This window comes from Anoplopoma fimbria, chromosome 17 (genome assembly GCF_027596085.1).
Source record: "Anoplopoma fimbria isolate UVic2021 breed Golden Eagle Sablefish chromosome 17, Afim_UVic_2022, whole genome shotgun sequence".
Taxonomy (NCBI): Eukaryota; Metazoa; Chordata; class Actinopteri; order Perciformes; family Anoplopomatidae; genus Anoplopoma; species Anoplopoma fimbria.
The window spans coordinates 16896014-16909908 of record NC_072465.1 but is presented as its reverse complement, the minus strand read 5'-3'; the positions used below and the strand labels follow the sequence as shown (position 1 = coordinate 16909908).

The 13895-nt window shown below is 37.3% G+C and overlaps 2 protein-coding genes across 2 annotated transcripts in view; both read right to left on the bottom strand.

The window, feature by feature from the left end:
- Nucleotides 1-570: 570 nt before the first annotated feature.
- si:dkeyp-67f1.2 (uncharacterized protein LOC556106 homolog) lies at nt 571-2328 on the bottom strand. Its single transcript, XM_054617706.1, has 8 exons — nt 2316-2328; nt 2007-2036; nt 1775-1904; nt 1627-1685; nt 1285-1335; nt 1089-1173; nt 880-1006; nt 571-757 (listed from the first exon to the last, which is right to left on the bottom strand). Exons 1-8 carry the CDS (start codon nt 2326-2328, stop codon nt 662-664), a joined length of 591 nt encoding a protein of 196 aa, XP_054473681.1. The 3' UTR covers nt 571-661.
- A 6030-nt stretch (nt 2329-8358) lies between these two features.
- Nucleotides 8359-13895, bottom strand: part of cfap20dc (CFAP20 domain containing) — a 28904-nt gene continuing 23367 nt past the window's right edge. Inside the window, exons 16-17 of the mRNA XM_054617524.1 lie at nt 9546-9640; nt 8359-8669 (exon numbers count right to left, since the gene is read on the bottom strand). Of these exons, the coding sequence (XP_054473499.1) occupies nt 8551-8669; nt 9546-9640 (214 nt within the window). The 3' untranslated portion in view covers nt 8359-8550. The remainder of the gene's footprint in view (nt 8670-9545; nt 9641-13895) is intronic.

Genomic DNA, 13895 nt, shown 5'->3' with positions numbered 1-13895 from the left:
GATGAAATTAAAAGGTAGGCAACAAATTTGCTTTTATGGAAAGTCAAGAAAAAGTGAAATAAAAGTTTTTTAATTGACATTTAAATGACAAATGATCCAAAAGGGACAAAACAGTATCCCATTAATCCCATAGTGTACTAGTAATAAATAGTTGCACAGTAGCCAGTCTCCTCACTCAGTGCGTCAACTGTTTCCATTTCTTACCATTCTTAAAATATTAATTTTGCATTTTCTATTATTATAAACAACAGCACTAGTGAAGTTCAGTGAATTCAATTTATAAATCTTAGAATCACAAATGACAAACTTGCTTCAGACATCATTGCTATCTGTACAAAATCTTTAGAACCATGATTTGGAGATTAGGAAAAACACAAGGAAACCCCACAGAGCGACAGCAGTGGATCTATCTTCCATGATGGACGTGCAATATACTGTATGTCATTATACACATATTACACAGAGGCAACAGTAGTAAAACTACAACATAGATAATTCAATAAATAAAGCATATACATACAATTTTAAGTAAATATTACGTTCAATAAGGTAAGTTCTTGGTCTCAGAAAGAGTGTCAAACTATTCACACTCTTTGAGTGGCTTCATTTTTACATGGAAGTCTGAAATAAGTCATATTCTCCTTTTCATCACAAAGGCTCTTTAAGGTGTGTTTTGGGTCCTTGGGATACAGCCGCCAATCTCCACGATCTCCGGCCATCCTTCATAAATGTTGGTTTTCTCATCATTAACACTTTGCTGACAGGTGAACAGGGAAGAGGACGTTTCTTTTACCATCAGTTATCTTGCTTTTTAAATGTATTATTCAGTATTTAAAAATAGATGGTCTTTTCTGACACAAATACAACAGGCTCACTAACCTTCTCAAAGAGGCTTTTGCTTTCTGTCCCTGCTCTCCCAACAAACACCCAGTTATCTCTACGTTTTACAGACTTGATCAAAGTGCTTCCCATTCTGACGAACACCTCCTTCATTTCGTCTGTCATTCTGCCAGAAAGGAACAAAAAAATTGTTGTGTTTTGTGCTATTAAATCGCTTTAGCTGTTGAAGCATTGAGATTTGGACTTACTTTGGTGTCACATCCTCAAAAGAGGCCACCAAGACAATCATTCCAGGTTTTATCTCCTTCAGGTACGCCAGGATGTCTTCTTTTTCTTTTGTTAAAAGCAATTTTAAATAAAAACAAAATAGACATCATTTTCAGTTTTCAATACATTTTTTAATTGAACAGAAGATTAAAAGATTAAAGAAATCACACATCTTACTTCCATTATTCATATTCAAGTAGCCAAATTTTTCCACTTTTCCATTTTTACCTGAGGAAAAAAACCCCCACAACATTTGGTATTAAAACCTAACCAAAAAAGAAACATCAGCTCAACTTCTCTGGAGCTTTTGATCAAATTTCTTCATCAGCAGGAAGTGAAGGAATTAAATGATCTGTTTAATAAGCACTATAAGGACTTTCCTCTCATTTAATCTGCTGATGAAGATCATGTTATATAATTTAAAGCTCCAGAACGGCTAATTAATGATCTTTTATGATCAATTAACTGCTGTTTTGGGTGTCAAAACTTTACAAATTCTGTCAGAGTATTTTTACTCACCATCAACCACCACAATGTTCAGTCCTGGTCCCACATTATTCAACACATTACTCATAATGCTGTTGAGATACAGATAAGGTTGAGTTTCACTCAGTCACACACATTTCCATCCTTGGTTATGTCCAGTACTAACATATTAAACACATACATTTTACCATCGAAACAGATCTTTGGTCCAACAACGTTGGCTGCACCGCTACTGATTTTTAATGCTAAATGGTCAGACGGACAGACGCTGGTGAGGCTGCACTTTGGCTCAGTTGTTGTTGCTGAAAATGCTAATAAAAAAGTACTTCTGATCATGAAGGAAAGCCACACACACAGTTAATATAGAAGTCATGTGATCTTAGAAAATAGAGCACTTTAATAATTAAATTTACCTTTTTGGAATTTTGGTTTGACATCAAACCCTAAAATTAAATAATGGAGGCAGTGTTATTAAAATGAGGCCAATAAAGTAAATGAGAAGAGGTAGCTCAGAATTTATGATGTAATAAGTAGAAATGAGCTCACCAAGAATAGTTCCTCCATTCTCCAGAACATCAAATGCAATGATGGCAACTTCCCAGGTTATAAGGAGGACAACAATTACAGCAGCAAGGCACAAAACAGCTGTCAACCACAAAGAGATGAAGACTGGCAGAGATACAAACAAAAATACCTGTTTTTGAAATAAAGTGAAATCTCACCTTGATTTCTCATATCTGCAATAACTCAGATAGCTTCCAGTTCCTAAAGGGAAGAGCGGAGACGTTTGAAAGCACTTCAAGTATTTCCTGTTAACAAGAAGTACTGGAGATACAGCAGAGCTTTGGTGTTATTCTGATAACTTCTACAACTGTGCCTTCTGGAAAGGTTGTTTGCATATGCATTATAAAAAAAGCAGCTCCTCCTTGTGCTACATAAAACCAGGATGTGGTTTTATGTATGCACAGCCACTGTGAACTAGATGATCAAGTTTCTCTCCTTAACAAAGTCAAATATGGGAGCAGTAACAGATACTCAATGGTAAACAATGCGTTCTGGAAACAGCAGATTGTGCTGATGTGCTAACAAGCATCGGAAACCTGGATAGGGAATGACACAAAGAGAGGAAAAAGGCTAAAAGCATCATATTTCAAATTGGATGTGTAAATGAAAAAATAAATGTTTAAATTTTTTTTGTCATTTATCAGGGTTTTCTATTTGTATGTAAATTTTAAGTAAATCCCATATGATGTGTTAAGTTATTTGATAAAAAAAACGCTATAGACGATAGAATAAAAGGTCATATTCTCGCTAAAAGCAAATAAATATGCATGAAATAGGCAAAAAACTAAATCTGAAAAGAAACTATAACACATGATAACTCAATTGACAAAACAACATTGTCTCAATATTTTTCTTGTGTTACACGTAAATGTCACTGAGACTAAAGCTTGTTTTTCAAAATGAAACCTGGCTAATAGGGAGTTTTTACATAAATAGGCCAATGGTGTATTTGTCAAGACATAAGGAATTTAAATTCATACTTTTAATGGATGGACAACACTGTTTGCACAAGAGTTAGTCGTCACTGAAAAGCATGTTCAAGGACCCCATTGAAAACGAGATGGTACATCTCAAGGGGTTATTCCTAATAAAGAATTTTCATATTTTAATCCCAAAGGCCAAGCCCTCGTGTCACTAAACTTCTGCCCGGCTGATCAGTAGCAGTAGCTAAGTCTGAGCTTTCATCTGCCTTGAGGGGTCCAAACTAAAATAGCATTTCCCTACAGGCAGTAATGAGCTGATGTTATGACTGGTATTAAACTTACTGTGGCCAGATCATAATAAGGTCATAATGTATCCATTAAGGCACAGTTGAGTAGCTGATTAGGGAATTAAAGCCTCTGCGTGGCCATATAGTGACAAATGAAACACACATTAAGATGGCTGACAAATGACAGGAAATACCAAAACAAAATGTAATAAATAGAAACGCTTCAGCTGCACCACACGAGCATAAACCAAACTGAGCTAGTGAAGAATTAAAAAGTCTACAGAGAGAATTAAGGAAAACACTTGAAAGCGTGTTTCTTATATATATTAATTTTGATCACTGACATTAGATACTGCTTGGATACAGTTAATGACATCAAATATTTTCAGTTTGACCTGTTTGTTTTGTAAAACTCTTTCCTCCAGCCATCCAAACCAAGTTCAATTAGGGCGATGCTTGTTACATTTAAGGGGGTTTGCATTGTAACAGCTATATGCGTACAGCATCTTAACTCTTCATATTCCTAATATGGTGTAATACCAAAGAGAACCAGCAGAGGGTCTATGTGTACCACATTTTATTGATAACAGGGAACGTTATGCATTCAGAGAACCATTTGACTGGATAACATTAGACAAAATGTCCATGCTTTGTTCCTCTTTTGGTAAATACTGTGTTTTTCCAATTTTACTGTGTTTTTGTAAATACTGTGTTTTTCCAATTTTCAGAAAAAGAGACAGAAATAGTGAATTACACCAGTTAGACAGAAAACAGACAATCCAAGCAGATGGCGAGAACATCAACCAGTACACAGGATGAATATATATATATATATATATATATATATATAATATAACAACAAACATAAATATGTGCACCAGAATATAAATATGTACGCAGTAGTCATCACTGACATCATTCACATCATCAGTAACTGTAGAACAAAATCTGCAATAATACATTAACTTTGAACTGATAATCAATCTCATAGTAGATGACAACGTATTGATTCGATTGCTTAATTTTGTGATCATATAAACCCAAATTAAAAGAGAAACCATCGTGAAATGATTTTCTGATTAATCCTGTGATGCTGACGTTATCCTCATACTGTTCACTCGTGACTTTCTAGCAGGTGGAGTTGCGTTTTTTTTTTGTGTGGAACTGTCTAAAAATACACCACTCAGCCTAGAAGTCCATAAAATGGTTTGGCGGCTGCAAATTTACTTTAAGTGGGTTAACGTTAGCATGAAAATTGAAATACATATTTCAAAGCGAACAACTGGCCAACTGGTAGTTAGTGTGACAATGTATAGCTGCAAGTCAATTAGGGAGTTTGAAACGGGTGGCTACAAAGCATCACATGGAGGTTGTCAAACCTCCATGTGATGCTTTGTAGCCACCCGTTTATTTCATAACTGCTGGATAATGATACTGAATGATTGCAGTAATGCCAATTATTTGCACTTATTACATTGCCAGTGAATTAATGCTACAACATGTTCTTTTAATTAATTTGAGGTATATTTAGCCACATTTAAGCAAAGTTTTATGTTGATACTGTTACATTATTACATGGCAAATACACCGCTCTGTACTGTGCTCGTATAACGGTTACAGTTGATAAAGCGGTTGGTGGTCGCCACATAGTAGCATCCACCCTCTGGGTACCTCTTAGGTAAATTCTGTTAACTCTGTCAGCACTTCTGCCATAGTTTTTACTGTTAGCGCTGTTAGCACTGTAAGTTGCAAGCCGCTGGCTCAGCCTAAGCCGTGATGAGAGCAGTTGAGAGGTAGTAGAAATGCTCCACATCTTGATTTAGCACCTTGGAATCAACAATTTTACAGTTGATGGAGGTTGTTTACATTCATAATGACGATTTTGTGGGAGTGGATTTGGAGAGGAGGCCTGGAGGGATGGTCAGTGTTTCCGACTTTCCTAGCTTTTGTAGCTAGTCCTACTAACACTTTAAGAGTTGGTAACACTGGGCTGGGTTCTCGGTTAGATTTATTTTTATTTTTTAATCTAGCTTTTTCTTGTGTGACTTGCTCAAGCTTAAATTGTTTAGGTTAGCGTTCAATAAAAAAAGGCAAACATTTGCTGGTTCTAGCTTCTAAAATGGGAGAATTTGTTGCTTTTCCTTGTCTTAAAATATAATAAACTTAAAATGTTGGGGATTTTGACAGTTGTTTGAACAAAGCAACACATTTGATGATGTCACACAATTCATCCACAATAACACTCTTTTTCAGTCGGCCCATTTGCATCCCGGTCTGAGATTTATTCCAGAAGATCCTGTACAAAAAGACATGTGAGGTGATAAGGAAAGTTACAGCTGTGTCAGCTTGTATATTGTCAAGAAGGACAGTGAAAGCTGCAATCAGGGATGATGCACTGACCTCGTCTGACTCCTCACCGACTGTGCAGGGCCCCCTGTCGCCTTCACCCCCTGTCACTTCTGAACCCTGGTCCTCCATCCGCCTCAGCTGAGAGTATCTGTATCTTGCCTCACTGGAATAAAGTTACATGACAGAAAGGGGTGATGTGCTGTTACTGCGATAGGAATTCTGAATAATCTTGTTAAGCCTCATTAATAGTGCCTGCTTACTTTACTGGGAAGCAGTATTTACGGATGATCAATAGAACAGCAAATATTGCCGCCACAGAGACCAAGACCACCGATGCAATAATCCCGGGGTGAAGCCTTAACCCGGCCTAAAAAAGACAAATGAATCCAATGAGACCTAACAGTGGGGTAGTTAAAGAGCCCATAATCGTAACGGCGCAGTTCATGATGTGTGGCTCAGATAAAAAAAAAAAGGAAATACGGGCATGAGATATGACAGTTGAACAGCGTGTGTGTTATGGATCATGTTGATGTACGACCCAACAGCTCAACAGCAGGGATGTGAATCAGAGGCCAAGCAGGACTGATGTGATTCTGACAATTAATGATCACTCTCATCAGAACTATGATCATGAGCCAATATATCTAATATCAGCGCTGGGATCATATGTCAGGAGTAGAGTGAGATAACTTTAGTCTCTGCAGTGATAATTAGGATTCACACAAGTGAGGAGGAGACAGATATGAAAGATGAGATATCACCTCCCTGGAATCGTATCCACATTAATGTGTAACATTAAAACACATTGTGGTCATTGGGTTTATCACTTGGAAGGCATCGTTCAATGCCTGATAAAGCCAGATTTGTAGCTTCCTATAAAGTTCATCAAGCATATGCAATTACTATTATTATCATTAATTATTAATAAATGAACATGTTATTTCTCTTTACATTATGGCAGGCGGACTTGTAAAACAGTGAATAATGAGCAATAAAGGATATCTTATGTGTATCCATTTTAATAATCCCATAATTTAGCCTTTTTGATTCGAAAAAAAAAAAAAAAAAAAAGTTTCTACAGTTTCACGTTTAATGTAATAGACGAAGTCACAATGTCGCGGTCCTCTTCAAACTTAATGACAAACAACTCTGGCACCACGATCATAATAATGTCTTATAATAAGTATTTTTTTGACGCTCGGATATCTGTAGATCTCCTCATATTTACCTGTTGCTGTTGTGCTGACATCCTTGTTTAGAGCCTGGTTAACCCGCTTTCATTGTGGATCAATAAAGCTCAGTACATTATAACATATTCCATTAAAAACAAGCCTCAAATTAATGTGGAAAATCCCAATTATTCAACACGAATGTTTTCTGTCCGACCGTAACTGCACTGGGTCAAGTTGTTTACTTCCTGGTTGCTTCCACCTGTTGCTGAGCAAATATTTAAACGCCCCCTTTGAGGAAACGTCATGTGACGGACAGCTGTGCGTCACGTGGCTCTCTGGTGAGACACATTTATGAAAGTATTCGTGATTGTAGTTTCTGCTGCATCTATTGCATTTTTAACATTTTTAAATAAATTAATAAAAAGTCTTAAGCTCAACTATTTTTCAGAGAAGTGAGAAAAATAATCTATATTTCTACAGTCAAGCATCATAAAATAAAGCATAAAGACTTTAAAAACATATGACCAGTGCTAAAATTTGGAAAACTTGGAACATACGTTAATACTAATGTAATTTTTTTGGTCTAAATTGGTGTTTTCTTTGTCCAAGATCTTACTTCTACTATTCCTACTACACACAGACATTGTAAAAAGTTAAATTATGAACAGATTTGATATGTTAGTATTTGACAAAAAGAGAGCCCTGATCTGGGCCCAGCATTCCAGCTGGGCCAACTGAATGGTCGGCCTTGGATCCTTTTGGGGTTATTGTTTGATTAAGACTACAGGGAATCACAATTTGAGAAATGAATGTGGGTTTTCATCTCATTTCATTATGCTTCTGCCACTGTGGAGCGACAATTCATCTTCGGCTCAAAATGATGAACCAATCTCGTATCAGCCGCTCATCAGGTGTGATCAGTGTTTTGGCAGGACTGATGAAAAGACCTCCCCGTCTGGTGTTGCTGTCGGTTACATAAAAAACATCTTGCACAAGTTCACCTGTTAAAACAAGGGATCATTTTAACTGTTGGGACTTCAACATTTGATTTATAAATACATTCAAAATCAATTTTGTTCGTTAATCATTTTTGCTCGTTAGGCTTTTCGTACAGCTATTTCCAACGTAACAGGACACTTTCATGACAATTCACACATGAAATCAGCAACATGGTCACTTCAATTCATATTTATTTCAAACAATATATACAACATTTTACATATTTTCAATATCTTTTTGTTTAACAAATTATGATAAATGAAAAAGCAAAATGAGCTATTCTGTTATACTAATCCCAACACAACTTAAATGTCAAGAGATCCTCTTCCTTAACAGAAGCTCCAGGAAGTTCATTGAAAAGGCTTACATATTATTCTGCTAGCCAGGACTTCCGAAAAGACTCTTTCTACCATCAGATGTGCTACTGAAAGGGCAACTACTCCATTTTTTGCAAAAAGCATGGATCTGATATATTGAGTCCCTCTCCCTTACATACCAACATGACTATTTATGGAGACACTTATCTCCCGTCAGTTTCTCAAAAACAAAAGCGGCAACATTTCTTATAATGGTGTATTCATACAGGCCTCAAAAAGGGATGACACCATTCACCCACTGCCAATAACTTCTGATTTATTAATTTAGATTCTCTCAAGCTTTGAGTCAAGCTAGTTCATAGTACTTCCCCGTCTTTGGATCGAAATAGCAGTTCAGGCAGGGATCATAGAGCAGATTCAAATACTCGTCCTCCTTCTCCTCTTCATTCACAGACTCGTCCCGTCCTACAATAATGAAGGATGATCACTCTGCAACACTTGATAGTAATTGTTCAAAACATTCATAGCGGTGCATTTGAAATTCAAATTAATCAAATTTGCACTGATAAAAAAAAAATACATGAATACAAAATGTATATTGTATTTTTTATGTATAGTAGCATAGCTATGCCAGATATGAGTAAGGGCCTACTCCATCTGCTGTTGCTGGAATGAAATGACGAGCGTGGACGGTGAGGTGACCTTCAGAGACTCGGGTGGATTTAAAAGTTTTCTGTCGCTGCCATATTCTCTCTCATCAATCCAGACCTAAGACACCCAGTCCCTGTACCACATTATGAAGCTGTAAAGAGATTCTCTGTAATCCCCACTACTTTAAAGTGCGAGAATTTAGCGGTTAAATTGACAGGCAGTTAAATGCTAAAAAGGTTATGAAATGCTCCAGGAGGAACCTTTTTTTATCTTATCAGAACTTCGGCGACGATAATGAAAACTAATTATGAAACACATTGTGTAAGAGGTTTAAAAAATGATGTTGTAAACTGGAAAGGTTTCGTCAATTAACCTTGTCGATGTGTCTTGGGGGTGCAGACCTGTAATGAGCCCATCTCTTTTGACCTATGGAGTTATGTGGAGGACAGAGAGCTCCACTCTTATGGCTCTTTACCCTTAATTAGATACAGTTCCACATGCTTTCCAAACCATGTCGAGTGCACTCATTGGGTGGAAGCCTCGACACCGGTGAATGTTCCCATTAGTTCTAAGGATTTGCGCAATTAGTGTAGTTAATGTTCAGGTATTGTATTGTTTGCTGTCTGCCTGGGTGTAAAGGACATAATAGTGTGTCTGGGGGCAAAAGGACCAAAATTAAGGTTACTGTACCTCCGGTTAGATCTTCTAAATTGTTCCGAGTGTTGCCTGACCTTCTCCGCTGGCTGGGAGGCATAATGGGAGGACTGAGCACGTCCATCCACTCCCTTGGGAAAAGACCATAAAAGCACAGTCATGACAACACATGCCATTACACACACACCATCCTACTGTACCGTGCCCCTCAAATTGCCTCCATATGACATTTTAACAATGAAGCCCCATCATCGTGTGCTCTCACAAGGCACGCCTAAGCCTCCATTGTCCTTGAGCCACTTCTCCTGCACACTCAGCCTCGCCGCCTCACAGCTTTACCTGAAGGATCATTTATTAGATTCAGACTCAAGCTGCGAGTTCCAAGTGTCCAAATTCTGGCCCCGAGTAGGTGTCTTAACCTTGCCTGTGTCTGAGGGAGCAGGACTTCCTTTCTCTCTAAATGAGTTTATCTTCCTCGTCTGAGAGCTACACAGGCTTCAACTATACTATCAGTCATTTCCCAGTAAAGTGCAATACTGCTCTCTTAGTACGGAGCAACAGATTAGAGGAAGACAAAAAATGCCAGAAGATGAATTATTACTGGGAAGCTCAGCAAGTTTCACTTGTTAAACTGCATTCTTAATATTCAGTTACACAATTATCCATCAACATCTTTCGCCTCTGGAGATACCGTCTCATAAGTGCACATCACAGCATATTTAATGAGGTACTATAATCATCTTCTGTACAACATCTAGCTGACAGCAGACAATTCAGACGTTCATTATCAATGATTGATAATGTCACTCCCTCTTAAAAGAAAGCACATTCACGAACCACATTACAGTATGTTCACTAGACTAAAATGGTGACTTGTAAATAGTTCCAGCAGGCTACGTTCAAAAGATTTATACATTTTTATTATCTTCTTTGATTTAATTTACTGTTTCAGGCTTAACAGGATGTTGGTTTTAATGGCTGCCAATGAAAACCCCTTTGTCATTATATCAGTAAATACCATAATAACGTAGGTGTATATACCTTTAGTGATATGGTATCTGTGACTAACTGCACCATTGAAGTAAAAATACCAAAGATGACAACGCTACTTTCAAAGACCTGTTTGATAGCATGTCAAATAAATAACATTGTAACAACTGTATGAAAAAGTTAAAAGGTTAAATTCACAGCTTTTAATGGAATAACATCTGAAATAGCCCTACACGTACATGTTTTAGCACTATTGTTACCACAGATTAAATTCTTCCTGGTATAAATCAAGAAGAAATGCGAGGATTAACCCCGCCACGACGTTCAATTTATATCTCATCTTTCTATGCATTTAAGCCTGAATAAGAGATTTCTTCATTTTTAAACCAATGCCTTTAAAGTGACCAAGTACATTATCTTTACTGAGGCTCCGATTTTTATTTCTAACAAATGCATTTACCCTCCTTTAACACCCCTCTGACTGTGTGATAGGCAGGAACATAGAAGAAAAGTTAATGAAGGCAATTTTCAAGGACAAAGGCCTCTGCAGAGCTGAAAATTGAACTTCACATGTTAAAAGGATCTAGGAGAGAGTGATTCAATTCTTAAGTAATTATTAATCAGATACGGAAGAAGCAGTGATAAAGGAAATAAATTAGTTTGATTTAATTTGAGTGTGAATACTGATTTTGGGCGGTAAAGAAGTTTATTGAAATTAAGCTTTCCAAATATCTTCCAGTGAAACATTGTCAAGGCAACTCAGTTTTTTTTGACATCCTGGCAATTGGACTGCATTTCACAATTGTTTTTATTGTAAAAATCAACATTTTTTACTTCTAAACCATTAACCTGTCTCTTAGACCCCGTCCGACCTGGCTGCTTAAAGAAGTTTTGCTAACCATAGACCTATTGATTACTTTCCCTTCCTCTCTAAGATCCTTGAGAAACTCACTTTACTATTACAGATAACATTAATATTTTTATTATCATTATTATTCTATTATATCCACTGCTGCTATTATTTTCAGTAGTCCTCATTTTTGCATCATTATTCTGCTTACTACTCTCATTATATCAATCATTTATATCATATGCATTGAATGTTTTGCAACTCTATTATTCTGGGCACATGAAATCTTTTGCACTTTTTTTTCCATCCTGGGAGAGGGATCCCTCCTCTGTTGCTCTGCTTAAGGTTTTATTTCTTCTTTGTTCTCCCTGTTAAAGGTTTTTCGGGTGTTTTTGTGTGTGTGTGTGTGTGTGTGTGTGTGTGTGTGTGTGTGTGTGTGTGTGTGTGTGTGTGTTCCTGTACCGATGCGAGGGTCCTGGGGGATAGGATGTCGTATGTGTGCAGATTGTGAAGCCCTCTTAGGTAAATTTGTTATTTTGGACCGTAAAACATATAAATTTGATTTAATTGAATTGCTACTCAAGGTCTCTGTGACAGCCTGATTTGTGGTTTTCCAGCCAGAGTGCATCACATGCAAAGAAACTTGTTAAAAATTCCAGAAAAAGCCCTGGCAAAAAAATAAGCACAGTAACAGGGACATTTAAGCTGTCAAAGAGATCTCAAAAGCGAGGAAGCCTTGCAATGAAGCTCAAATAATACCATGACAGAATTCACTGTAAGGGTGTCTCAGGATGCAATGCCTAAAAGGAAAGGAGCAAAAACAACGACAAATCCTGTGCAGCTGGTCTTCAGATCTGTAAATCAAGGCTTGCTTCAGAGGCTAATTTCAGAAGTACAGCTGTGGATGCTGTAGTTCTGTGTGAGACAAGTCAGGGAGCATGTTAGAAGAAGCTGTCAATAGTAATATTCATTTCAGTGGACTTTAAATCAAACAGCATAGCCTCACTGAATATTTAAAGAGCCCCCAAAACATGAAATTGAAAATATCTAAATATATGGTAGTCAACACATGTTCACAACAGGCTAGCTCGCTTTTCATCAATAAATCAAAAGTGTTGAGAGAAGACGTGGTTGCATAATTTGGGTAGCGGACCTATGATGCAATCCCTTTGTCTTCTTTTGTAACGTGCCGCATGGTTGTGTACACCAACAAAGAGATGGAGATGTGCAGAGACAGAGCTCAGTGGGGTGACGCAGGGATGCAGGGTCTCCAGAACCCTCCGAAGGCAACCAAGGGATCTGGATCCATCCCAAAGCTGACGGTTGGGTCTTGATACAGTACTTGTAAGCCTTTAGATATTGTCCAGATGGTAATGTGTGATATTGTATCATCAATGATAGTAATGACGAGCTTCTTTTATCTTGTCCTTAACATACTAAACCTGCCTCCAAGAGATATTTGACTATTGGAGCTTAAACTCTCAGCTATTTTTCCTTGAAGGAATTTTACAAAAAAAAAGAAATGTCAATTAGGGTTACACTTCTCAGAACTATTTCATCTCGTCTTGAATTAAGAAGCCCATTAACCTTCATTTAAAGTAAAGATTACACGACCAGATAATCTCTCACTGCTACATTACAGTCATCTGTAATGTTCGTCACACGACAGAGCATACTTTCAGATGAAGTGTTGTAATTTGCCTTTTAGACAAACCCACTTTCTCTCATTTCACTTTGTCAACTTTCTGAGCTTTGTTTTTACCTGTAGTAGATATTGGATCCATTTTCCCCAAATAATATCCGTTGTAAATGATGCTGCCTCCTCCAGTTATATAATCCCATTTATCAATATGTTTTCTTTTTTAGGTTAGAACTGTATCTGTACTCTGGTAAAACAAGGTGAAACATGTCTCGTGGTTGCTTTGCATTATGAACTACAAGGCACCTGCCTTGGAGAAGTTGGGCATTGCTTCATCAATGATGGATTTCTTCTATAACTGCTGAAAGGCAGTGCTTCATGGTGAGTCTAACCCTTGCTTTTGATTTTGAAGGACTTTCTCTCTAACATGAATTATCCAGAAGATAAATATAATCATAAAAAGTTGCCAGTGATCAATATGACAAGCAAAACAATAAATGAGTAACTAGAGGGCAATTCTGTAGATGAAATAGGTCTAATATGTTATGGTTTGTTTAAAGCTGATGGTAAACTGAATTGCTGGCTTTAAAAGGTGAATAACAGCCATAACGTATGAAGATGTGGTATATCTGCTGAAAGTATGAATAAGTGGGGAAGACTTGAAAAATGTTTGGAAAAGGTGTGAAAATGTCTAATCCCATTTGGACACTACAGATGCTCTCTCATGTTAATCTATGCAGCTGTCTACACCTGCTCCGTGTTGGCTCTCCTCTCAGCTGCGCCTCAAGGGCGTTACTGCGACCTGAAGCATTTATTTATCTTTCAAGTCAAATTTTTTTGACGGAACAGGAGGTCGATGCTCCAAAAAAAAAAAATGCTTGCCTGGCTCCGGACGTTTGAATCCGTT

Excerpts from the sequence above, each read along its gene's own strand:
- si:dkeyp-67f1.2 (XM_054617706.1), bottom strand. Across the intron at positions 1,905-2,006 it reads CAAACCAAAATTCCAAAAAG|CATTTTCAGCAACAACAACT; the intron begins GTAAATTTAATT and ends CTTTTTTATTAG. Across the intron at positions 758-879 it reads GCAAAAGCCTCTTTGAGAAG|CAAAGTGTTAATGATGAGAA; the intron begins GTTAGTGAGCCT and ends TTCACCTGTCAG.